The following is a 26677-nucleotide window of genomic DNA, read 5'->3' on the forward strand; positions in this document are numbered from 1 at the left end:
GGTGATGACTTTTCTAACTGCCCTTTTTCTTGTGCAGAGCCAACATTTCAGTCCGGGTCACTGAAGCGCCCTGGCTCGTCGAGGCAACTCCCCAGTAACCTTCGGATTCTACAGAATCCCCTGTCGTCTGGTTTTAACCCGGAGGGCATTTATGTATGACAGTACATACCTCTTCTGGAGGGGACGTAGCAAGGTACCCTGGACAAGATACACCTTTGTTTTATTCTGCCAATGATGAATGGAAGAAGATTTTTTTTTTTTTAATTTTATTTTTTTTGTTAAGCCACCATGTATTTTTTCTTCTTCCTCCAACACACCACTTGGAGCCATACCCTGTGCACTGATGCTAAAGAGACAGAGGAACTGTCTCGATCCGTAATTGGCAAGGATGAACTTGCTCTCAATACAGCTAGAGTGCAAAAGCCTTCATTTGTTTTTGCCACTTTAGAAGTGTTTGGGAAAGTACTGTTCCATATATAGGCGTAAATAAAAGACTGAGGGTGAAGGAAACCATGTATGCAACTTACCTGAGGTTTAATTTATTCCCTTTAATCAATGGACGTGTGAATGTTGACCTTTTATATTTTTGTTTTTAACTTGTGAATAATCACGTATGGCTGTATGTCAGTCTGACAAGGTGACTTTAATTTGCGTGTACAACCATCCACCATTTGATCACGTACAACAACTTGCAATGCAGAGTTCTGTGGAGTGCTGAACCTTTAAAATGGTTTCTCACCACTGACTTTGTTAATTTCTGTTGTGGGTCATAATACGTCATGTTCCATCCATTGCTACCTTTTAAGGCTTGCAAAGTGAGCTTGTGGGATTTACTTGCTGTTGAATTTGCCTTGAATGAAGCACCTAGTGTTCAAGAGATTTATGGAATTTAAACCTTGGTAAAAATATTTCCAGCATATGATTGAGGATGCACTAGTTAGATGATATTTTATTATATAGAATGTATATTTGAAATATTTTGCCACATTGTATATGCCTTTTGAGAAAAGAACAATGTAAGAAGTTGTCTTCATATATCTTACCAAAAGAGAGCAGGAGGCTTTCACTGTGTGTGATTTTGTACTTTATTTTTTCCACTAGCCATTACAGTGTTCTTGTTTTGCAGTAAATCTTGTTGTTGGAGGAGAAAAAAAAACACAGAACAAATGAGCATTCTCCTCCAGCCTTCCAAAATTCACTCAAGTTTTGTGGAGGGAAGAAACCTGGCAGAGTCCCATGAAGTCAATAGCAGAGCTTCTACTGACTTGAGTGGGGCCGGGATTTCATTCCGGGACCCTGGTGTTAAATGGCAGACGTTCAGCCCCTTTGAAAGATGTATTGTTGCTCAGCCACTTACAGAATATAAAGCTTACAAACAGGAAATTCACAGGTTTGGTAGTAGTTTTTTACAAAAAAGGCGAAAAGAAAACATTATTGTATCTTGATGTCACTCTAATGCAGTCAAAGCTAAGCAAGGATTAGACAAAATGGCTTCCACGCAGAAAGTAAGACACTACCAAGTAGCGTGTTGGTTACAGGCCTTGAAATTAGATTGCTGAATTCGACACCAAGTTTGTAGAGAAAGTGACTGGCATCAGTGGGACACTTTGTATACGTTAGGAGGCTGGCCTCATGGACAAGTTAAAGAAGGGATGGGCCTTACCTAGTTGCATTTGGATTTCCTGTTCTAACAGCAACTCATACCGTCCTCTCCACCTTTGAGATCCCCTTGACACGAGAGGGGGTCACCGTGCTTTCAGGCAGTGGCAAAATGACAGAACTCCTGATGTCTTTGGTCGGGTCAGGATTTTACCACTGGTAGGAAACTCCAAGCTTTTTACCATAGCAAATACTTAAGAATTCTTAACTCCTAGCATCCTCTTGTGTTGATTTACTGACGTGCAGATAAACGTTAATTGAAGTTTCCTTTTTTTAAAAAGGAGCTTCCTGACAAATGGAAGTTTTATAAGATACAGTAGAAGATGAAGGACTCTTGAGTGTTTAATGCATTTTTTTCCCTTTCCACTTATTAATGGCATCATATATTCTAAAAATGCTGCTGTATTCAGACTAACAGCAACAGATAAGGCTGTGAATATATAAAGGACCTTTCTAAATGGATTCTGAATTTTTACTGTTTAACTTATCAGGTCTTTCCCCCCCCCCCCCCCCCTTGTGAGCAAACTGGAAAATGAGATGTTCCTACCTGAGGAATCTTTGCAGTGCTCACAGATTTTACTGTTAGTTTATCACAGTTCTGTGCTCATGTTTACTGTGCCCGTAACTTTTTATTAAAAAAAAAAAAAAAAAAGATTGTGTGTGTGTATATATATATATATAAAAAGTGTAAAATATACATAGTTTGGGGACAATATCTGTCCAAGGTACTTGAGCATATATGCCTTACATTTTGGGTTCAATTTACAGAAACAAAATGGCCCTCTCCAGTGAATATCTTGCATCTTCAGCACCTCTTGGTGTTAGAGAACTGAGGCACTCAGCACCTTGCGAAGTCTGGCCCAAATTATGCTGCATGGGGGTGGGGAGAAACACAAGGAAAAGCCTGTTGCAGTTTCAGTCTTGTACTGAGATGAAGTATTTTTACGGCAGATCAGCATACTTACCCAGTTAATGTTTTTGTCATACTTTGTGACTGGTCCATCTCCCACAGATGTCAGTTTGAGCTGAACTGGGCTCTTGCTTCATAAAAACTGCTCTCTTTCTCTGCCAGGTTATTCTTTAAGATGGAGGGAGGAGGAAAAGGATTGAAAGGAAGGGGAAGAGCAGCTTTGGAGGGCTTGAGTTATGGCTTTGTAATAGAATCAAGGAAGGAATTTGCCATTTAAGTTAAAAAATAGCATCTGCTGATTGCAGCAGCTGTTTGACAGAGGGGCCAGCCAGGAGCTGGCTCAGGAGCGGCCACTGCATCATCGTTGAGTGGACCCTCCTTGTCAGGGCTTTAGCACATGTCAAGGTGATCTGAAAACCGTTTACAGCTTCAGCCACTGTTGTGGCAAAGGAGAGGCTTTGGTATCCAAACCTGTCATTTGTGAGACAGTGACAAATTCCCCTGCCCCCACCGTGCTCCTCTTGCTTATTGAATTTCACCCAGGTTAAAGTTCTGTAGCATTTTCACCCTCTCTGTAAATAAACCAAAAATAAATGGCATGCCCTTGCATTAAATGTGAATTGAACAATGTATTACAGTTATAAAAATTCCTCACATTATGGCGTTAAGAGTTTTGCTTCTGATCAACTGCAGAACCTCACTTTTTCTTCACAAATGTAGAAAAATTCATTTTCAGAAGTGTTTCAAACCTACTTATGGGGCATTAGCAGAAAGGAAGCTACACATACTGATTTTAACAAGTGCCATATTATTTACTGGCCAGCATGATAAAAATGGGGTTTTTTTGCTTGCGTTAAATAGTTGAATACACAAGCACTATTTTCCAGTGCACAGGGAATTTATATGGAGAACTCCTGTAATTTATTACTAATGGAAATTAACTGTTACCTCTCTCATCCATGAGGGTACAGTTTATTTTTGCCGGTGATGCTATGTTGTTGGGGGGAAAGGCGGGGGGTTGACCGTTTGAAAAGCCGGTAGGTTAAGGCGAAGGTAAACATTCTGAATGCCCGAGCAAGGGAGAAACCCAAGTCCCACTTTGAAAAGTCAGCTAGGAACCTGCCTCCCCTTATCTTTCAGTGGGACTTAGGTTCCCAAGTGCCTGAATTGCTTCTGGAAATGGTATGTTAGCTTTGAGATGACTTGCTTTTCTAAACCCTAGCAAGTTGGAAGGAAGTTCTTGAAGAGGAGAACTACCACTAGCATTAGCAATATGCAAACATACTTTCATTGTGAGGTAAGAGGGAAAAGATCCTTTAGTGAAATAAAAATCTCCTCTTGGGGCAATAATTGCCTTGTTTTTAGCGTGAAGAGTATTGCATTATTTTAGTGAACTGGGATCATATGAGTTTGAGCAAAAAAACGGATCTTGTAATTTTTAGTGAGTTATCTTGAAGCATATAAATTCCTGATGTGCATTAACTTGAGTGAATTGGGCCTTAATGATCCATGTAAATAACAAAACTGTATTCAGATATTTTTTCCAGAAAATAGTCTCTAATGGTCTGTACTGTATTAAAATAAGTGTCAAAGTATTACTTTTATATTACACCTTTTTTTTTTTTTTTAGAACATTGAAACATGCATGTTTATTCTATTTGCTACAGTATTTTAATGTTTTGGATGAAGGCCATCGGTTGTATGGAGATGACAAAACAATCATTCTGTCTATTTATTCAGTATTGCTGCTTAAAGTTTTCAAAATAAAGCTTTCAATGCTAATATAGTGACTGATTGAAAGCTGTTCTAGCTCTCTTCAGATGTTTTTTTTTTATGTTTATAGAAAACTAAATAAGTGAAACTCGGTATATAAACTGTTAATACCAGCAAAGAATTATTGCAATAATATTGTGGGGAGGGTGCGGGGGTAAGTGTGTGTAGTATATACATAAATGTATGCATGCAGTGAATGCGTTTAGGTCTCAAGTAAATGGAGTGCTGAAGAATGTTCAAGTCCTTTGTGGTCTTGCAAGCAGCTTACACACGCGATCAAACACTGGTTAGTGCTTCATACCAGCGTGCAGCGCTTGTGAGGGGCAGAACAAGCAGAGGTGGTCACAAAGGATCAGCTCGGAGCCCTTTGAACCAAGTGGGATTTAAGCACATTCTTGAGTATTCCATAGATGTGTTTCTGAATTGGGCCAAAAGCATGTTCTGATACAAAAATCTTTCAGTTGCAGCAAGGATGCCTTGTTTCAAGCATAGCTGGTAGTTCTGAGGTGGATCAAGTATGCCTGCTGTATTTGTAAAGGGTATGAAAATGCAGAGAACGCTAACCCTGATGGTCACCCCGTGAAACTACTAACTAGGGGTTCTGACTGGAAGATTTGAGTTGCTGACGCTTTAACCTAGAGAAGCAATGCAAACTAACTGTGAAAACACGAGTGAGGATTCTATTACTGCTCTGCTTCAATGCAAGATGAAAATCTGTATTATATGTAACTATATTTTTTGTCATTTAAAAAGCTTCTATTTTTTATTATTCTCATGAATGGTTGACAAAAGATATTGGATATGCTCCCATACAATAAACTCCCCTCTGAAACTCTGGGTCTTTACAGTTCATGGTTTGCTGGAATTGCAGCGTACATCTCGCGCACATCTCGTGACACAGCTACTGGAACTCTGCGTGTCAAACAACACTGAGCCTGAAAGCAGGCCAAGGTAATGCTCGGTGTGTCTAGAGCTCAAACGCTTTCGGAAATGGCCGTGTGTCGAGCATCAGGACACAATGAACACTCCTAAATGGCAATTTACTTGGAGGCGTGCGACATACAACGGGTTGGTGTGGGGACTCTATGGAAGACAAGAGAGGTCCTCTACCATAAAGTGTGCACATGCTGTATTTTAATCAGATATAGCCCAGGAACTGTAAGAGAATGGAGTAGCTTGTTTTCAACTGAGGAACTGTTACTGAGATTAGTATTAATCCTGAAAAGATACAATTGGTCAGCGACCCAGAGGAAGTGTAACTTAAAGCAGAGGCAGGGGTTTGTTTGGAGATGATCTGGGAGAGGAATTGAATGTACAGAATCTTCACACAACAAACACCAGGCACAAGATGCTTCAGGGAGCAGGATGAAATTAAGCTTTGAACAAGGAACTGAAGATCCGATTCAGGCTTAGTCCTTGTGCTGAAGACCGGAGGGCCTGTGAAGATCGCTTGAGATCATTTGAGTTAATCAAGGCAGGGAACTTGCCACAGCTGGGGACTTGTGATTTCAGCCATCCAAATGCAGTCCTTAGTCTAATATCCCAACAAATGGCTTTTCCTAAGCCTACTGGAGCCTAATCTCATTAGATGTGAGGAGAAATGAGCTAACAGTAGTAGCACTGTTGACTGGCGATAAGACAAAGAATGTCATGAGCTTCGCTGAAACCCTAGCACGTGGCATTCGTATTGGCAGGACCACGCAAGTTGTAGAGGACCTCTGCTCCTGAGAAGGTACCCTTTTCTGCTTCTGTGCAAGTCAACTGGCTGGGTTTTGTGGTAAATAAGGTTTCCCAGCATGCTCAGTAGAGCCGGGGGTACAGCTAATGGTTCTGATCTTTTGCTTTGCCTTTAAAGAACAAAGTGGTATATTTCTGTGTGACTGCCGCAGCACTAACTAGCTCAGTGTAACTGGACCTCTAATGAGTTGCAAAACCAAGACCAGATCAATGGTCCGTTTCGTTTAGAAGCTGTACTGAGTTCTTCTGCCTGTCACATCTTTGTCACCTAGGTGGTATTTCTCTATAATCCCAATTTTTAATGATTGTTTCAACTAAGTTGTCTAATATCTGAATTAGGGCACAATAAGCAACAGTCCCCATTATTGCCTTTCTTGAAAATGATATATTTTCTACCTTTGGTATTGTAGCTAGTGTTAATGAGTGTTTTCTAGGTCAGCCGCTGCTTCATCATTAACTTTCTCCAGAAATATTGGATGTAGACAATCTCACTGGGTCTGTTTTTCCAGGTGGGTATGCAGTGTACTTTTTTTGCATCCTTTGCAGCGAGTTCCTTGTTCTGTGTGCTGTCAGGTCAGCACACTGTGGGGCTGATTTCTTAAACACGAGCTACTGTCCGGTGGGTGACTTGAAAAGAGCCTCTTCAGCATGTGCTAGTGCAACAAGGAACTCGATGCAAACAGAGATGATGATAAACTTAACTGAGCAACCTTACCACTTGTCTGATCAACTCAGACGTTGCCAGTGTCCTCATGCCACTTCTGGTGGGTCTGTCTGTGCCTCCCCCAGGCAAGAAACCTCCTTGCTGTCATATAGACAGCCCTGGTGTTTCTCTCCTGTGAATGTGTGTTTGCTCTGCACTGACTCCTGGCTAAGACAGGCGTCCATCCCTTGTGCAAACTGAAGTTTGATTTCTAGAGAGGCTTTTCTGATCTGAATCCCTGGCTATAGAAAGGCTGCAGGGATCTCTGCAATCTCTTGTGGAGTGCGAGAGCGTCATCACAGTATCGTCACACTTTTTGGTTCAGTCATCCAGAAGTTGAAGGAGGTGAAATACAGCTACGGCAGAATGGGTCTTCAGCTGCGAGAGCTGGCAGTTGGGTGTTAATCTCCAGTATTTGCGTCGGTCCACACGGGTTAAGTATATGAGACTTTGTTATCTGTTTCCAGTCCTCTGAGTCACAGGTATATCAAGGAGCAGCAGAGCTATGAAAACAGTGTGAAGTCCAATCAGCAGGATGGATTCCTGTACAGTAACACGCTGATGAATGGGATTTGGCCTGCAACAGTTATAAGCTATGTCCTACACCCCTGTCTCATAATGCAATTACTTTATTAATTACCTATGTATTGGCTTGTTCCCCAATAGCATGCTTTCATATATACTGTTCCTGCAAAATAGAGAATGATGCTATTGTTCAAGCTATAGTTTTCCCTTTCTGTGCATCTTTTTTGCATATGCTATTTTGTGCCTATTGTTTCAGCTACGTACTTTGTCTTGCTTTACCCCTCTGCAGAAGGAGGAAGGCAATAAGTAACTGAAAGAATTAGTGAGAAAATGCAATATAAAAGACCTAATATTCAATCCTGGGTCAAGGTGGAGGGAAGAAAAGTTTTCTATGATTTCTTTTTAATGAGCAAAAGTTTGAAGAAAAATATTCAGAAGAGCTCCAGCTGGGCTTATGAAAGGTCCACTTAAAAAACCCCTTATCCAATGAAACACAAATGAGTGCCAAGAGTTACCTGCCTGGGTGTTTTAAAAGGGAAGGCTTCTTGTTAAAACAAAAAAAAAAGGGGGGGGGGGGGAGGCAGAGGGAGGGGGGAAGTACACGGAGTAAAACACCTTTAACCTGATTCGTATTTGCCCTGAAGTTCCTTTCACTACCTGTGTGATGGAAAGTTAAAGGAAGCATCCAGCTTTAGAGCCAGTGACGTGGTATCACAGGGTACCACCAGTAGCTGTTGCTAAATTAAAATTCAGGCCAGCCTTTAAGTGGGGAATAAGTGGAATTTCTTTGTTGTTGCCTATGAAGCTTCTCAAAAATTAGTACCTGTCACAACCTGCAATAGCATATCCCTTTTATCAGGTGTACCAAACTGCTTTTCATTAAATGTTATGTGCCCAGAAAAGATGATTTGACTTTAGCAGTCACAATCGACCTGAGGTGAACTTTGATCAATGAGGTAGAACTGCCCCTTCTGGAAAGCTGAAGAGAAACCCGAGAACAGCAGCCAACCTTTAACTACGCTTTGTTGCTACAAAGTTGTCTTAACTGTTCTCTTGACCTAGCAAATCTGCATCGTGGTTACCAGGACTATGACCTGGATTCCCCATTGTCATGTAGTTTCTCTCATGTACAAAACGAGCATGGACAAGACAGCGACACGGCTAAATGAGAAGGGTAACGATGTCCATTAGCTGTACAGCTGGTGTGAAAGGTTACGCTAGATGCAGGGCACCAGATAATCTTGCCCTCTCAACTCTGTCACATCACTGCAATTACAACAAGGTCTACACGAGAGGGCAGCAATACATGCCGGCATGCCTGGAGCAGCATAGCCGTGCAGCTAGTTGAAAAGCAGGTTTTATAGGCATATGTAGCACATGACAGAGAATCGTGTAAAATACGCAGCATTCCATCTTTAAGTATTATTGTGTCCTTTCTGAAAGAGCATATTTGTAAAGAACCACGTCCTAGTCACAGCGTGTGTGTAGCTGACGCACACATGATGCAGTTTCTGTGAGGAGGGCTCAGGCTTGGTAGCTTTCTGAAACCTGTACAGATGTGGGTCGAAGCATTCCATTTTAGAGATTATCCTGTGCCTGGCGTATTTGCCTGGGACTGGGAAGCTCTTGTTTCGTTTCCCAGCTCTGCCACAGATTTCCTGTGTGTGACCTTGGGCAAGCTACTACAATCCCTCTGGACTGGAGTCCCCCAGCTGTAAGCTTGAGATAATACTGCTTCATCCCCTTTGACTTTGTCTATATATACTGCAAGCCCTGTGGGGAACAGCATCTCGTTTCCTATTTGGCAAATGGTGCTTAGCGCAATGTGGCCCCGATCTTGGCTGTGCCATCTAGGTACTATTGCAGTGAAGCATATTTTTATATCGTACCGAGAGGATGACAAGAAGTCACTCTGAGTTAGTTTTACGTTACGGTGAGAGCAAGATGCAGACATGCTGAGGGAAGCTGGAGGTTTCTGAAGGTGAATTCTTGTTTAGTTTAAATGGATTTATTTTTCTAAAGGGGCAAAAAGGAAAGGCAAGTAAAGGAATAAGACTTTCTCATTTCAACTTCTGCTCAACACTATTCTTCTTGCAAAGCGATGCTATTACAAGAGGCAGCCTAAATCCTTTTGCAAGTGCTATGTGGGAGTGTGTTGTACCTAATCGATAGAAACGATTGACTGATCAGGCTGAGATTTCCTTGGTGTGGTCCTAAATGTTCCAGTGTTTCCACAAGTCTGATGATGTTCTAACACTGTGCAAGCAACTAGTAATCCACCGTGACAGGCTGCTATTTCACGGCAGTCCGTGGATGCCTAAGTGCTCTTTGGTATTAGGGGCTGAAGAGATGAAGCGCGCAAGGGTTAGAATTATAGGAGGGTGCCTTTCTTTGGTTGTTTCCTGATTCCAAAGTGTTTTCTACATGCTCTCAATAAATTTAATTAACAAACACCTCAGCTGCACTTACTCTGGAGACCTGCACAGAATGAGCACCCTTCAGCATGCCCAAGCACAGAGACTCAACCCCACTGCTCAGTTCTGAGACTAAAGATCATTTTAAGATGTTGCCATCTGAACTCATTTAGGTAATAATTAGTGCAGCTGCTGGCATTTGATGAGGCAATGAATAATCAGTCCAACGGCATCTTATCTCACGTCCTGCTCAATAAAGTTCTTGCTGCTACCTTTGTCCGTGGTCATCTGAGGAACTGTACAGCAGGAAGCACCTACTTCTAGGAACACATCTCTCCTTTGCTAGGAAAAATGGACTTGGCCTGCCCCAGGCGTGCAGTCACACAGGACAAGCACGTACTTTGGGTGCTGTGAGCAACTGCAAAACCAGGCTCAGTAGCCTGAGAAGCGTGAGTACCCAGTGAAATTGGTTGTTTGACATCTCTTTGTTCATTGTTGGAACACAGCCTAAAATTCCCAAGAAATAAAAACTATCTTCTTACGTTACTATCATTGAATAACAATGATCCCAAGCATATACATTTTTTTATATGTGCACACACACATATATGTATGTAGTCAAGTCATTAGATATCATTATCCCTTTTGTCATCTTGGGAAACTAAGGCCCAGGGAGGTGAAGGGCCTTCACAGAAGGAGTACATGCCCTTCATCTCCATGTACCTACTTTTGTATATGGATCTTTCACTAAAAAGTCTGTTCTGATCAGACAGAAATACAGCGTTGTCCAACAACGGTTCAGTCAGGCTGGAGGGCCATCTGGCCTAGCATTCAGCCTTTAGCTCTATAGCAAGAGCTGAATGGGCACAGGCGGCTCAATAGTAAAGAGTACCCTGGTCTGGAGTTACCGAAATAACCTACTTGGAGGGGAAGCTTTCCCTAACCCTTCAGTCAGAGGTTAAACCTCTTCCTGATAGCAGAGGATTTATCTCCCTTCCAAACTAAGCAATCTAAGCACTTCAAAAGAAGTGACTCTTAATCTCTCCTTTTGCAAGCGTTGCGCCAGGTTCGACCAATAAAGCTTTTACCTGTGAGATCTAATGAGTCTGTTTTAAACTTAAAGCTTTACTCTGCAAAATGAGTGTCTTCATCTCCATTGATTTTAGCACACTGGTTTCAGCATATGCAGAAGGAGTTCAGCTCCTTGCAGAATTAAGCCCATTTGTTTTAAGTTCTTTGGCGGGGACTGCAAAGCGGGGAAGTCAAAATTAACACCAATAATAACAAGCTATTCTATGATAAAGTGTCAGGTTTGTGTTTTCTTGTAGTGCAGATCATCAAGACTCCAGTTACCTCCATCAGTTTTTCACCTTTGATATGTACATTATTCTTAAAACTCTGAACTAAGAATAAGGGAAATCTTCCTGGCGTTGTTCTGTCTCATTTTGGCTATAGAAATGCACATGCTGTCTGATGCACAGCAGATGGACTCACTGCATTTCACTGCCTCCATGTCTGATTAAAGCTGAAGGTGAAAAGGTAACTGAGGGGTATTACTAAAAGGAACTCCATCTGAGCAATGCAATTCTGGAGTGGCTGTGTTTGGGGTTAAAACTTTGAGTCTGTTCTGATTTCTTCTTCAGGTAACTGTACTTAGCTTATTGCTTCTCTTGTCAGCATATGCAAGTTACCTGTTTTGCTAGAAAAGCCGTGCAGCAAAACTAGAAAGAGCCAACTGTGATTATATTTAGATTTGAAGCCACCCAAGAAGCTACAGTGGTTTGAAACCATACACCCAAAAAAGTTGGCATTTCACAGTGGTGTTCCTGCTACGGTTCACTACTGCGTGGCTGAATGGCAGCTTCAGCTACCTCGCGGTACTGATAACGGGGACAGAGCAGAAGGAAAAAAGGGTTCTCGGCTGTGCAGCACGCAGTTGTGAGGCAGTGGTTCTGAACGGCCTTTCTGCTCCTCCTGGCCCAGCCAGAAGCTTGAGACTCTCCTGTAACGTGGAGGTGCCTTCAGTCAAAGGGGCAGGCGTGCATCTTGAAGGCACTGTCACATGGACTCATTGGGAGCATCTGGGGAAAGGGAGGAGATCCCCTCTTCACAAGCTTGGACAAATACAAATGATTTGACTATACCCGCTAGGGAAAATGCTAGGGTAGCCCTAAACTACTAGCGTGCCATTCCAGACCAGGCAGCTTTGTTCCTGGAGAAGGTATAGATCATCTCAGAGTAAAGCAAAAGGAAGGGAGGTGCAGTACCTTCTCACTGACTTGACAAGCAACTGAATTGCCCTCTACCCCTTTGAATGTATTGCCCTGGGGTTGCTAAACTCAAGCAACCCCATGACATTACTGTGTACTTTTAAAAACAGTTATTGCAGACTCAGCATGTTCAGCAACCGCAGCAAACAGCTTGGAAATACCTTCTGGGCCTGGCGGGACACTGATGGGAGCACGCTTCCCATGGATGGCTCCTGGGGCATGGCACACAGATTACTCTCAAAGGTCATTTTAAATAACTGTACTTACCTCGTAATTTACAACACCGGAATTGGCCCCATGACCAGTTGTGTTAGGCATTTTGCAAAGCTACTTCATGTTTTGCAGACAGATGGATATATCTTTACTTTCTTATTTCTCTGCTCTGTAGAACAAATTGCAACCCAAGCATACAACTTCTCTCTGTTGTGCCGAGGAGCAGGAACACGTGCAGCCCGGGTTTACACAATCACATTTTTCTTTACAGATGGACTAGGAGTGCCTACAAGGATTGTCCAATGACGGCAGCTCGTTAGGCCACGGTAGCTCCTTCTCTCTCAGATGTCAGGAGATGTTGAAGGATGCACAGGCAGCCTTAACTCTGACCCTTACCCACACACATTCCCATACTCTTCAGTTACCTTGGTAGCATCTGTAATAAGCAGTTCTTGCCTATTCTACACACCTTTTCTATTTTTTAAGCAGTCTGATATTAAACAGTTTTTTCCTACTCGTGTTGATACATACCCCTCTACAGATGCCTCCTTCCTGACTTCACTCTGGAAACTGAAGTCCCGGTTGTAGCGCATTCAGCATGACAGACCCAGCAAACTGCCTCTATGTCAAAATCAGGGCATCTGTAAGAGTTTGCAGTACTGGAAAAGAACAAACCAACCCCGCGTTCGTGCTTTCAGTCCCCTAACACATAGCAGCTTCTCTCTAGAACAACAGAGGGCACCGCTCTTCACACAAAAAGCTGCAGCTGGAAGAGGAGCAGCCCTGCATTTGAATAATAGTTTGGTAACTAGAACATTTCTTTCTCTGTACGTGATTGGGATTGAATATTCTTCCTCCAAGGAGGTTCACCTCTGCATCTCCCGCTCCCTGTGGGAAGGCCCTGGCCAAAAGCTGTTCTCAGAGATGCGTATGCTGTTTCTTTTGTGGATCTTGTCCTAGTTTGCACAGAATAATTAGGCAGTCACTTACTGGGAAATACCTTTAGCCTATTGATTAGGGTCTTCACTTGGGGGAAGAGGAAACCAGAGTGCCAGTTCCTACCCCAGCTCCTGTGAAGGTTTTTGGGTTTTTTTCCAGTGGGTCTGTAATGTAAAATGCATAAACATGCTGTAAAGCAGGGCTGGAATCTAGGTTTCCCCTCTCAGATGACTGCGTTATCTTCCGATTGTTCTGTGCTGTCCAACAGGTGCCTCCAGCTCCAGCCTCCCCTGCCACCTGGTGAGTGCTGCCACCGCCGACAGTTTTGAAATAAAGATAGCAAATCTAGTTTAGCTGTTGAAAAACACACTGATTTATGCATCTACCTCTGTGAAAGGCTTTCGGGCCAAGATCCGAGTAGAAGGCAGTGAAATCATCCGAGGCCCAGAGCGGGCAGGGGGTACAGATGTGTCCTATTAACTAGTTTGTATGGCTCTCTTCTGGTCCCACCAGCTGTGGTGAATTCATGTCCCAGGCAGCTGTCCGCAGGGTGGCTGTGGCTCTCACGCAGAACCCCATGGCTCTTGTGTCCAGACTGTGTCATGTGAGCAGCAGCAGGGTTATGCTGCGGCCAGGACCGATGACTGCTCTGGGCCCCTTGGCTGCAGTAGGAAACAAACAAGCAAGAGCTGCTGCGGCTGGTATCAATGCCTTTCCCTGGCCCAAGGAGGAGGGTCCACAGGATGCCATTCACGGTCCTCCCACCTTGGGCTTTCCGAGGTATGTCTCGGAAGCACACGTACGTGGGGGGACTGGGTACATGACAGGCAGGGTAAGGGAGGACTGGCAGCTCCTAAATAAATAAAAAGTTCAGGTATATAAAACGTGTAGCAGATTCTGCTTGGGGGTTAAGCCCTCCTGGTGCTGAAGTCCTTTTGTGAAGCTACGAAAAGGCTGGGGCATTTGAAAGCTAGTCTGGTTTTCCAGCGGTATCAGCTGTGCTAAGAAAAGGTCTTGCCTTCCCCTACAGACCATGCTTCGCTTATATCCATAGACCTTCACAGTAACAACATTACTATTTAAGAAGAATCAAAGTGAAAAAACAGCCTCTACTAAGGAGTTCCCCTATCATGGTTTATTAGCCCTCCAGCTGATGCCTTCAAGGGCTACAAACCTCTTGGTCTTTGTTATTTTCTGTACAAGAAAGCAGAATTGGTCCATACCTGCATAATATTGCATTCTGTTTGCTCAAAATGCATTGAGCAAACCTCTTGAATGCCAGGGCTCCAGATCCAACTTGTTTTAAACCTTGAATGCTGCCCCCAGGCAGTGCTAAAACTTACCATCTCCCCTAATCTGCAGTGACATTGCTGGCGTTATTAGCTCTACAGACACAGTCCAAAGGCCACGAGTGCCACTTCACCGCACGTACATGGTACGCTCAGGGGGTGCTTGAAGGGACAAAGGCAAATTCAGTTTCCTCGTAAGACCGCCAAGCCACGAAGCCCACACGGGGCTGCCAACACCCGATTGATCCCTGTAACGGGTTTGCCAGCCCGGCCAGGGGTTCCGAGTGAAGCTGTACCCGCCCCGGGTGAGCCCTGAACCCGCGGACGTTTGTCCCGCGGCGGCGCTTTCCCGGCTGCGTGCACCGGCAGCCGCCCCCGTTCGCCCCGGGCGGGCGGAGGCCGGCGGGGCCCGCAGCCGCCGTCAGCCGACGAGAGGCACCGCCCGCGGGGCAGTCCCTCGCCCGGAGCCGCCTCGGCAGCCAGCCAGCAGCGCGGCGACCGGGGCCCGGCCAGGGCGGCGGCGGCCGTTTGCTCAGGGGAGTCGCCACTCGCCGCCACGGGGCCGGCGGCCGCTAAGCCTGAGGTAACGCCCGCGCTCCCCCGCCGGTGCGGGCCGCCCCCAGCGCCCGGGCGGCGGCTCCGCGAGGAGGGGCGCGACCTCCCCAACTGCCAACGGCCGCTGCGGGCCGCGGGAGGGGCGGGCCCGCAGCCCTGCGCCGTTGCCGGGAGACGGGGACGGCCACGGCCCCGCCCCCCTCGCGCTTCCCCCCCCTCACCGGCGCGGCCCGCGCGCACGTGCCGGGCAGCGTGCGCGGGGTCACGTGGGCGCGCGCGTGACGGCCGTGACGGCGGCGGCGGCGGCGCGAGGCTGCTGTTGGTGCCTCCGGCCGCCTCAGGGGCGGCCGCGCGCTTCGGACAGCGGCGAGCCGGAGCGGCGGGGCAGCTTTACCGCCAGGCGACCTGCTGAGGCGGCTCTCGGCGCGATCCCGGCGATCCCACGCGGAGCCCTGTGGGGCTCAGAGCGAGCCCCGGTCGCGGTGTTCTCCTCTGTGGCGGACCTGCCTCCGGGCAGGTCCGATCCCATTCTTCCGCGGCAAACCAACTGTTGCCGGCCTTCTGGGCGCCGGTGCGAAACTCTAAAGGGAATGCAGACAGTTCTGTGACAAAATGACCTGAACGACTTCTTTCCCCGCTCCGGTTGTGTGCCTGTGTCTCCCAGAATTGTCATCCAGCCCTAACGCGTGTGTACAAGCACTGGCTTTTAAAACCAGAGGTAGGCGCGCAGACAGCCACGCACTCAGAAGTACCGCTGGGCTGCTTTACTTCTTCTACCGTCTGCACAAACGCAGATTAGCTAAGTCAGTCTCTTTCTTTTCAAGGATAACATAAAATAGAATTTCCGTGTTTAGGTGGGCTGTTCTTCTCAGCCTCTTTGGTCACTTGCAGAATAAGAGAGTTCAACCTGCACGTGAAAAAAAGACATTCTGTTTCTCTGGCTGCTACTCCTGCAAACACATTTGGAGATCTTGCTGCCAAGAAAAGCTTTTTTTCTGCATCTCAGGCTGCCTTATTGTTACAGAGTCTGCCCTCGGTGGCTTATGATTGTTTCCATTTGTTTTTGATGGAGATACTCATATTCCAGCCAAGGAGAAAAGCAGGTCCTGCAGCTGGAACCTAGGGCCCAGTCTTACAACCTTTACTGGAAGCTGTGATCGCCATACCACAGAAATCCTAATCGGGGTCACTACTCACAGGATCCAAACCTGAAGTCAATTCAGTGGGCTCTAACCAAGTTTGAAGCCCTTAATGCTGTAACTAGTACCATGCAGATGAACTACGGCTCCTCTGTAGATGGGCTTCTTCGCAAACAAGGTTATGTGTAAGCAAAGCTGCGTGCCTGCCTGCTGCCAAGTGCAGGGCTAGAGCCTTAGCAATTTTGTCGATGAAGTACAGTGAGAATAGAATTCACATCAGTATCTGTCAGCTCAGTTGGCTCTGTAGTGCGGGTATTACTCCAAACACACTCGGGGAGCCAATTTTCTGCTGAGTAAGAAGGTGCCATATTTACATAGCTCTTTTCCTGAGGTGGTTGTTTAGAAATTGCTCAGTTGTGAGAGTGACCTGGCCACAAGGGTTTCTTTTTTGGTAACTGGTTCTCCAGGTTTTGGTCTGGATGGAAGCGTTTTAGAACGAGAGCTAGACTCACCTTTGAGCTCTGAGAGCAAAACAAGCGAGATGAAATTAGGAGTAGCTTCCCTTTTCTGGCTGGGGGGCTGCAATCGTGCAGACAGCAATGCCCAGCAGATGTCTGCAGTCAGGGAACTGCTGATATCGGGGGACTGAGGGGACCAATTCCCGAAGCACTCACCAAAGACTTGCGCTAGTTCGTATCGTGTAGTTTCTGTTAGATCAAGCACCTCACTGTGATAAACGGTGAGGGGGAAGGGAATGTGGATGTGCTTCTAATAAGGAACAAATCTGCATTTCTAATTTGATCCCAGAAGATCTCAGCTGAGGTCAAAAAATCTGTAAAGAGTAGTGAAAATCAGTGCACCTGCTTTTAAACTAAAGCAGGACAAATGGGGACAGGGAAATATATATATATTTTAAAAATATACAAATTTGATATATATATATATTAAAAATATATAAAAGTAAAAAACCCCCCAAACAACCACAGGCCTTTATGGAGGCAGGAAAAAGAACTCTCCCTGGCCCCCGTGACCCAGTAGAGCTGCCTGGGACCACAGTCCCTGCTTTTTGAAACACAGGGTCACGTCTTCCCGCCTGTCCCAGGCGTGACCTGCCTCCTCCGGGGCGCGGTGGGAGTGCCAGGCAGGAAGAGGCATGCTTGCACCCCAGGAAAGGGCAGCAGCGGCAGCAGCAGGTGCACTGCCACTGGGTGCCCGGTGAGTTCAGTGAGGCAGAACAGCTTCTGCTGCTCGGCCTGGGGCAGGGCAGCTCCGTGCAGCCCGCGGCACTGCTGTAATTGAGGCTGCGATGAGTTTAGTGTTTGTGACAGCTTGACAGCCCCGGAGACTGAAATGCCGTAGCCACAGGAAGGATGCAGAGGGTGAAGTGACAGTGGCAGCTCACCCTTGCTCACGCCCAGCCCACACGTGCCTAGGACTTGCATGGCCGCTGCTAGTGGCAGGTGAGCCACTGGCTTCTCTCTGCTGCTTTGCAGTGAGCTACTGAGACTGCAGTATAACCAGAGATAGTAAATAGAGATTCAGACTTTCTTGAGTGAAACTGGCTCTAAAACAATCCAAGTCTTTTTTTGCGGAGAGGAAATTTGGCATTTTTGTTACTTGCTTTCTTTGAGGTCATGCTTTCAAGTTCACTTCTGCAACTAGCAGGCAGGAAACTTCTCAAAGAAGGCAGAGATCACATGACTCCAGCAGCTGGTGTCTGAAAGGAAAAGGAAATACGTTGCCAGACCCAGGGCACAGGGCAGACTGTGGGTTTACCGGTGCTGAAACAGACATTGCGCACAGTCCCCGGGTTTGCTGGATGTCGAAGACATTCAGTCTGCCCTGACTAGAAGTGACAATTAAACAAACAAGCCCCAAAACATAGGCTTAGGACCTACTCCAAAGCCCATTACGCTCGAGGAAAGGACTCACATTGACCTAGTTGGTAGGTCAGGCCTTTCTTAAACAGGGCTGATAGTCAATTTGAGTCCTATAACTGCACAAACATAAAACTTTCATTGCCTTCAGTGGGAGGTACATGATATTACCTTCCATTGGCTTAACAATCTCAACCGTGTTTGTTTAACACACTATAACAGAGCCTTTCATGCCACTATAATATACTGGATAAATAAGACCTGTTTTCAAAGTTTATTGCTTAAGAAAATACATTTGCCAGCTTACATCCCTTATCTTGTGGTTTACGAGAAAATAGAGTATGTACTCGAGTGTGTACAGCAAATGTAGCACCCGGTCCTGCACGCTTAGCGCTTGAGCAGTGCAGATGAGAGTCCATATATCGTAGAGTTATAGAAAGTAGGCAGGAAATAACAAGCGTTGATAACACATATTTGCACGTAAGTGAATGTCTATTTAAGCCTGTCAGGCTCTTGTCCGTTGCTTCTATGATTTTTTTAACCTCGAGAAAATAACGAAACGTGATTTAGGCTCCAAAGGGATCTGAGGAAGCCTGGAATTTAATAATTAAAGCTGACGGTAGGGTCCCTCCTGTCATTTGCCCTTTGCCTCCGGCAGCAGTGGGTTCTCAGCCTCAATTACAAACCTTTTTTTTCCACGTGTTTGCTTTTGTTAGGCATTGGTATTATCTGAACGCACATATTTTGTCTTTATGTTTTATGCAATAAAATTTAATAGACTCCAGTGATGCTGCAACTTGGCATGAAGTCATTTGGCACGTTTGATTCAAGGGCTAATAAAAATAAGCCTTCCTGTTATTGTACATGGTAAATACTGAAATTGATAAAACCCTATAAGGATCTAGGTTTATAGCCCAATGGAATCTAAGCTGATTCATATTCCCAAAGGCTGGAAATTTGAAAAAGACATAAAGCCTGGCCCACGCTCAGGTTTCAAACCACCCAAGTTGTTCACGAGGGGTACGGTTTTTTTGAAAAGCGCTCGTGGCTCCACCCTTTCTGTGCATATAATAAAATGGTAGGGAGGGCTTCGTGCTCAGCAAGGCCGATTCCCTCCCTGGTATGAGGAGTTGGAGTATATGAGCACGTTCGTCCCAGTGTAACTCTGGCCACGTAGCAAGCGTTAAGCCGTTTAAGTATGCGGGTCAAAGTAAAGTGGCTGGCGAGTTGCCGAGTTGAAGGGTTGAAGCTAGTTCACTTTTGTTCCTGTGATAACGCAAGGCGCAGAACAGGACGGAAAGACGACTGAAGTCAGACGCAGGTCTTTCCATTACCTGTGATAAGCTTTGATTTCAGCCCACAAATAATTGACTTCAGCAGGTATACTGATGCAATGTAGCGGCCTTTGGTCCATTATCATCACTTTATGGAAAAAGCACTTCTGTGTGTCCACTGGTATGTGTACAGATAGCCTTCCCATTTCTCTTTCTAGTAGGAATTAATTTTACTAGGGCTTCCGTGTGAAAAGCGTATACCTATTTCTTAACAATCCCATTTGAACAGTTTAAAAGGAGCGCTTATTTTTCGCCCAATGTATAATTCCTCCTATATTTCAAAGGACTGCTGGAATCAACACGCGTCTTTCTTAGGAGTTTTCTGTTACATTTGCGTTGCGACTTCATTCATTGTCAGCGCGGCTCCGAGGACAGTCACCGGTATAGAAGAACCAGTAGAGGGAGCACGAAACGCTTCCTTTGTATTTCTCTCTTACATAAACATTGGCTACTGTTTGAGGGTTTTCTTCGCTTTATTTCTCTGGAACAGGAAGAATTTTTGAAAGAAAAGGTGATCCGCGGCTCAGATATTAAATCTGTGGAAGTCTTTAGGGTGCTGCATTTCCATGCTGTGAATTACTTGCCCGTTTCCACCGCTCTATTCCCCCTCCTGCTCTCCTCCCCCCTCCCCCCCCAATGTTCAGTTTTCCCCGAGGATTTCCAAGCCGGGACATACATCATTCCTCCAGAGTTTATGATACATCATTGGATTGTCATACAAGTCGTGAAGTTTGCTCATGGTGAACAAAGATAGCTTCCACGCAGCACCAGGGCTGTAAAGTGTTGATTTTTAAGATAGTATTTTGCAAAAAGAAGAGGAAAAAAGTAGATGTCGGGAAGAAACATGCGTGTTCCACCGTGCATGCTCTACACCTTGCTTTGTGAAACGTGCATCTCTTAGAACAGAGTTTGCTAAAGTGAGTTAAAGGAAACCAAGCAAATTCGAACCCAGATTAGAAATGTGAAAAGGCATTAAATGATTATCATCAGCCACACAATCATACATTTTGAAGCTCAATGCAGCCATTATTATGTATTATCGTAAGATTTTTAATTAGTAGACAACCCCGTTTTGTGTATTAAAGTTTTTATTCCTTAGTAAGAATTTTTTTAATCACAAAATAGTGTGGAAATATTTAGATAATAGAATTCATGGAGTGCTGGAAAATACTGAATATAAAGATTGATCTCTAATATATCACGTACTAAACTGTTCTAAACCAGCTGGTTTCTTGCAGACAGGATTTATTTTTTTAATAATTTAAGACAGCGTAAGCTTGTATCAAGCATAAGCGTTGTAACAAAAGTGCAACTTTTTCAGCAAATCCTCCCAAAAGATATTTAACTCAAAATATCATTAACACATATTTTCTCCCTACAAAAATAGCATGTCAGACATCATTAATTGGATGTATTAACAACTATTTACATACAGCCACTCTGTAGGCTAGTAAGATTTTTTTGTAACGTTGTTTAAACACAGCGTTTGAGGCAAACAGTAGCAACAGCAGCAGCAGATGCACCAAACGGACTGACAGACCCCGGATACGTACTCGCTCCTCGCCAGGCTGTTGTGTCTCACCTCTTACATAACATTCAAGTGAGATTTCTCACAGTGCTACCTTGGCAACAAACTAAAAATATCTAGGCAAGGTCTTGGTTTAAGCCTTATTATAAAAGCTTTATCTGTGCGATTATCTGGCGTCTGGTTTGTCTCCAGAAAGGGGAAATCGCGGCATTTGAGCATGGGACGAGGGGAGAATCCATATGGGAAACTTACCCCAACTGGTCTAACCGTTTCCGATTGCACGGTGAGGCGTTCACCCACGGCCTCCAGTTTGTGTCATTCGGAATTTAGGATAAAATGAGTTCAGGCTGACGAGTCGCTCTGTGTTTTCTTGGGGGAGAGAGGGGCGGTTCTTTTTGTAGTTCAGTGCAGAAACATTCATTTTATACAGCAAGGTTCGGGGGAAAATCTCTCGGGACTATACTGAATTAAATAAAGACAGGGTGAGAACAAATGCACTTGCCACACCTGTATACTTTTGCCGAAAGAAAATTATAAAATAGACACAGGGTTACACGATGGGTCTGACCCTCCTTCCCTTGCACACCCAAAACTCGCTGGAGCCAGCGGCATCCCCGGGTGCTCAAGGCACTGCAGGTTTGGGCTCAGGGTCCATCCGTCCTCCCTCCGGTTCTCAATAAAGTGCTAGCACAGGTGCCGGGGTCTGCCCTTCTTCCCCCGCCTCGCCGCCCCCCGCCCTCACCCTGAACCCACCCAGGTCTCCCGGACAACAAGTGCAAGTTCCCAAGTGGGACTTAGGGACACTGTATAAACCCATTCCAAATAAGGTGCAACATTTAAGTTACCTTATAGAGAGAAAAAAAAAAGTGTCCTTACTATTTTTTCTTCCTTCTTCCTTTTTTTTTTTTTCCTTAACGTATTTATGCATTTATAAAGCCGAACATTAAAAAAATACTGAGTAGCAAATTTTATCCTTGACGGTCCTCTGCGGGGGCAGCACCGGGACCAGCCGCCTCGGCAGCGGGGCGCGGGGCTCCCCGCGGGGGCGGCCGCCTCCCCGGGCCGGGCCCCGGCACCCCGCGGCCGCCAGCTCCCGGCTCGGCCCGGCCCGGCCCCGGCCACCCCTTGCAGACGCCGCCCTGCCCTCCGCAGGAAACCGGGGGTGCAGGTGCCGGCCCGACGGCCCCTCCCCGCCCCGCGGCGGGGCGGCCAGCCCGAGGGGAGGGCAGCGGCGGCGGGGAGCCCGTGCGGGCTCCCGGCCGCCGGCGTCTCACGGGCCCTCGGCGCCGGGCTCCTCGGCGGCTGCGGCCTCGGCCTCCTCGCCGGGCTCGGCGGCGGCGGCCAGCCCGGCGGCGGCAGCGAAGGGGTGCGGGAGGTGGGGCGCTGGGGGCAGCCCGGCGGCGGCGGCCGCCTTCTCGGCGGGGCCGAGCACCGAGGAGAGGCAGGGGAAAGAGGCGGCGGCGGCGGCCGCGGCGGCGGCTGCCTGGGCCGGGATGCCCGGGTAGAGGAGAGGGATGGGGGCGGCGGGGTAGAGATACTTCTCCAGGCTGCCTTTATCCAGGAAGGGCTGCATGTAGGCGGCGGCGGCGGAAGGGGAGATGAAGTAGAAGGGCAGGCAGAAAGGGGCCGCCGCCGGCGGCTGTCCGAAGGGGGCCCCGCCGCCGCCCGCACCCAGGGCCATCAGCGAGCCCAGCAGGGCGGCGTCGGGTCTCACCAGCGCTGCCGCCGCCGCCGCCGCCGCCGCCGCCTCGGCGCCCCGCGCCGCCAGCCCCGGCGGGCCGGGCAGGGGGCTGCCGCCGCGGTCCAGCTTCAGCCGCTTGGGCGCGGGGGGCGCCTCGTCCCCCGAGGGCTCCTGCTTGATGGCCAGGGCGGGCAGCGCCCCCCCGGCCGCCGCGGGGCCGCGCTCGGGGCGCACCTCGCCCTCCCCGCCGTAGCCGCTGTCCGTGTCCGTGTCGGTCTCGGCGCTGAGCTCGGCGGCGTGAGTCCGCTGGATGACGGGCACGCAGTTAGCCTGGCCCTCCGGCTTGTGGCCCGGCGCGCAGGGGGGGGCGGGCGGGGAGACAGAGGAGGAGGATGAGGATCCCTTGCTGAGGGGGCCCGGCGGCGGGGAGAGGAGCTGGGGACCGGGGAGGAACTGCGAGGAGATGGAGTGCAGGTGGCCGAGGAGCTGGGCGCATCGCTGCTCGCGGGGTGTCCAGCTCTCGAAGCGGGAGAGGTACTGCAGCACTTCCTTGGCGCACGTCTGAAAGCCCGAGTGGAAGGCGTCCAGGTCGGCCTGCACGGGAGACTTCATGGACCGCTCCCCTGCGGGGGAGACCAAGAGGGGACAGCGTTTGCCCGCGGCTCCGGCGTGGGGTGCCCCGCACCGCGCCTCCTCCCTCCCGCCCCCGCGGCGGCGCCCCCCGGGGCCCGCTTACCGTTCTGCAAAGCGATGATCTTCTGGTGCTGCTGCTCCGTTAAGGCTGTTAGCGCTTTCAAGTGTTTCAAAGTCAATTCCAGCACCACCGCTTTCTCCAGGTGCCCCAGCGTCTGCAAAGGCAAGGGGAGGGGGCGGCTCGGCTACCTCCCGGCACGCTCGGCCGCCGCCAAACGCCGCCTCCGTAACTTCGGGGAAACTGGTCCCCGAGGGGCGTTACGGCCAGGGCCGCCGCCGCGGGCGGGCGGGCGGGCAGGCAGGCAGCCCGGCGTCCCGCGCCCCCGCCGCCCCGGGGGCTGCGCAGCGGGCAGGCTGCCGGCGCCTGCATCTGCCTGTACGCATACGCTCCTCTGCACCTTACCGTCAATTTCAGATGCTCGGGCAGTAAATCCTTCAGCTGGGCAATGCATTCGTTAATCCTGTCTCGCCTCTTCTTTTCTATCAGTCTATGTGGCAGTTTGTACGTTTCCTAATTAGCAAAATCCGGAAAAGCCAAGCGTTAGGCAGAGTCCCTCGGAACGACGATCAAAACCAAAACAAATGTCATGCCGACCACATGCCGCGCAAATTATCGCCAAGGCACCGCTCTCCCCGCCGTGCCAGCTCGCTCGTAAACCCGCTTGCAATTCGGGGGGGGAAGTGAAAAGCGCAGCCCCCGGGGACGCTCTTGGGGGTGAACCTGCGCTGTAAAATTCAGCGACCCCCAATTAGGCGCGTAAGGGAGAACAGCCCCAGAAACTTACTCTTACCTTGCTCTCGTCCCTCTTCACGCCTCTTTTGGGTTTGCACATATACAGGGAGGGGTAGTCCAGCCTGGAGGAAAACACAAAGATCCAGCACCGGCAAGAGCGAGAGCTAGCCTAGCACCTCCTCGAGTGGGCGAACGGACCCCGGGCGCCGCGCGGGGAGCCGAGCGCTCTGCCCGAAGGGCCGGGCGAGGGACCGCCCGGGTCCGCCCGCGGAGGGAGGCGAGCCCCGCGCCCCGCCGGGGAGCCGGCTCTGCTTCCAGCGCTTCAGAGCACTTTCTCAAGAAGACGAAACGCCGTGGAGACGCGAGACGGAGATACTGCCCCGGCGCCTTACCCTATAAAATCCCTATGCTCCAGCAGCTGCCTCTCCGGCAAGCGGGAGATTCCTTCATCCATGTCTGGCAGCGGCCGATGTTTCGTCGCTGCTTCCGATCGAGCCCGCGGGATGCCGAGATCAGTCTTCGGAGATCCGCGAGCGACGCTGTGCACATGCAGCCCTCCGTCCCCCTCTCCCGTGCAGTGGCGAAAGTGTTGCGGCGGCTCGTCCCCCCTGCCTCCGCCGCTGCCGCTCCCCCTGCCCGCCTCGCTCCCGCTCCCCGCGCGCACGCCCGCAGCACACGCCGCGCCGCGAGTTTGCACCCGCCGCCGCCGCGCCGCGCCGTGCCTGCCCGCGGGGCACGCGCGCCGCCAGCCAGCCCCGCACCCGGCTCACGTGCGGCGAGCGCCGGGCGGGCGGGGGGCGGGGCCGGGGGGCGGGGCGGGCGGGACCGAGGCGGGGGGGGGGGGGGCCTCCGCGGGCTGCCGGGGGGGGTCCCCGCCGCCGGCGCGGGGGCCGCCCTGCCAGACACCGGCTTTCCCCCGTGTTATTGCTATTGCCGTTATCGTTAGCATCGTCGTTGTTATTGCCATCATTACTGTCGCTACTGTTGTATTTTTATTATTTTTATAATTTTGTTTTTATTATTTTTGTAATTTTATTTTCGTTATTTTATTTGCATTTGGGGAGGAGAGCCGCCCGTGGAAAACGTGCCCGCGGGGGATGGAGCCCCTGTCCTCGGGGCGCGCCGGCTGCCCGTGAGGCAAAGCGACTCCCACACAAGGCGGGGGGGGGGGGGGGGGGCAGCCGCCAAGCCTCTCCCTGGAGGGCGGGCAGGGGCTCACGTTCGCTATACGTTTTATACGCATTTACGGATGCGTGGGCACGAACACGCGGACACGCGTGTTTTTCGCGGTGCGGCAGTGGCAGCCCGGGGCGCGGGGCGCTCCCTGTCTCGGCGCCGCCGTGCCGCAGCTCTCGCCCCCCGCTGATACCGCCCGGCCGCCGCTGCTCCCGGCGGCTCTCCCGCCCGACCTTTGGACGGGAGCCGGATCTGCCTGCAACGCCAGACCGCGGCAATATGGTTTCTTACATCCATACGGAGATACATGTATGCATACATACATAAAAATAGGTATACATATAATACAAGCATATCTGTATTTTGACGCTGCCCTCCCGACGGGCAGCCCGCATCCCTGCGGGGCGCAGGGGGTGACATTGGGAGAGGATTTGCAACGGTGCGGCGTGACCGGCCGCGGCAGCCCCGGGACGGGGCGGGGCGGGGCGGGGCGGGAACCCCCCCGGCGCCCCCGCCCTCGTCCCTGCGCGCCGGGCGCGTCCGCGCAGCCCCCGCTCCCCGCCGGCGGCGGGACCGACAGCCGCCTCCCTAATCCCGTCTCACACTGGTACGAGCACAGGGCCGGCAACGTGACCCGACCTGCTGCCACATCACTGCCGCCGGCAGCACCGGGCGGCCCTGCCCCGCCGCCCCCCGCCAGCAAGCGCCGGCACCCGGCGGCACCGGGCACCCCCCAGCTCGGGGTACCGGGCGCCACGACCCTCCAGCCCCGGGCAGCGGGCAGCCCGCCAGGACCCCCTGCCAGCGGAAAGGGGGGGGGCGCTGCTGCCCCGAGGAGATGGGATGGTCTGCCCCGTGCCCCGTGCCCCGTGCCCCGTGCCCCGTGCCCCGTGCCCCGTGCCCCGTGCCCCGTGCCGAGGCGCTGTCTGTGTGTGCGCGTGTGTCCCTGCGCGCGTGCTGTGCGTGCACGCCGGCGCGGCATGTGCGGCCCTGCAACGTGCGGGGTGTGCGGGGTGCGGGGTGTGCAGCGGCCCCGTCCCCGCGTGCTGTGCGGGGGGAGAGGAGCGCCCCCCCCCGCGCCCCCCCCCCCCCCCCCCCCCCCGACACAGGGCCGGGCTGGCGGCTTTCTCGCCGGTGTTCCCGGCGGGAAGTGTCAGCGGGGGCGACCCACAGGGATGTGTTTGTCCCCCCCTGCCAGCCCTGACCGCTTGCCTTTCGTTTGGTTCAGCTTTGCTCCCTCCCTTCCGCGGGCTCCGGCTCCCGGAGGTGCGTGACCCCCGATCCCGGCGCGCGCTGAGGAAAGGGGCAGTTTTCGGGCTCCCACAGCAGCTGGGAGGGAAGTACCCCGATAGACAGAAAGCACCTCCCCGCCAGCCAAAAGAGAGACAAGAGCCTCACACCGTTCCTTTCTAACGACCGTGCTTTACAGGTAATCTTATCAGGAGGGTAACTCGTGATTCCTGCATGCGGGGGGCTGCTGAAACCACACTGCCCGTATGTAAAGTGCGAATGAGGTTTTAGGAGCAGCG

At 49.7% G+C, this 26677-nt stretch overlaps 2 protein-coding genes across 3 annotated transcripts in view; one reads left to right on the plus strand and one right to left on the minus strand.

Moving 5' to 3' along the window:
- The window catches only part of RASSF8 (Ras association domain family member 8), a 93808-nt gene extending 91658 nt beyond the window's left edge, over positions 1 to 2150 (plus strand). For both annotated transcript variants that reach the window (XM_076343347.1, XM_076343353.1), the window contains exon 6: positions 38 to 2150. In XM_076343347.1, the coding sequence (XP_076199462.1) occupies positions 38 to 159 (122 nt within the window). In that variant the 3' untranslated portion in view covers positions 160 to 2150. The remainder of the gene's footprint in view (positions 1 to 37) is intronic.
- A 19985-nt stretch (positions 2151 to 22135) lies between these two features.
- BHLHE41 (basic helix-loop-helix family member e41) lies at positions 22136 to 24563 on the minus strand. The gene is made up of 5 exons (XM_076328772.1): positions 24365 to 24563; positions 24031 to 24094; positions 23643 to 23750; positions 23283 to 23394; positions 22136 to 23169 (listed from the first exon to the last, which is right to left on the minus strand). Exons 1-5 carry the CDS (start codon positions 24424 to 24426, stop codon positions 22136 to 22138), a joined length of 1380 nt encoding a protein of 459 aa, XP_076184887.1. The 5' UTR covers positions 24427 to 24563.
- Positions 24564 to 26677: the final 2114 nt, after the last annotated feature.

The sequence above is a fragment of the Aptenodytes patagonicus genome, chromosome 1 (assembly GCF_965638725.1).
Source record: "Aptenodytes patagonicus chromosome 1, bAptPat1.pri.cur, whole genome shotgun sequence".
Classification (NCBI taxonomy): domain Eukaryota; kingdom Metazoa; phylum Chordata; class Aves; order Sphenisciformes; family Spheniscidae; genus Aptenodytes; species Aptenodytes patagonicus.

Coding starts and splice junctions, on each gene's coding strand:
- BHLHE41 (XM_076328772.1), bottom strand. CDS start 24,426: ATGGATGAAGGAATCTCCCGCTTGCCGGAGAGGCAGCTGCTGGAGCAT. Junction 23,395..23,642: donor CCGAGCATCTGAAATTGACG/GTAAGGTGCAGA, acceptor TTGCCTTTGCAG/ACGCTGGGGCACCTGGAGAA. Junction 23,170..23,282: donor GATCATCGCTTTGCAGAACG/GTAAGCGGGCCC, acceptor TCTCCCCCGCAG/GGGAGCGGTCCATGAAGTCT.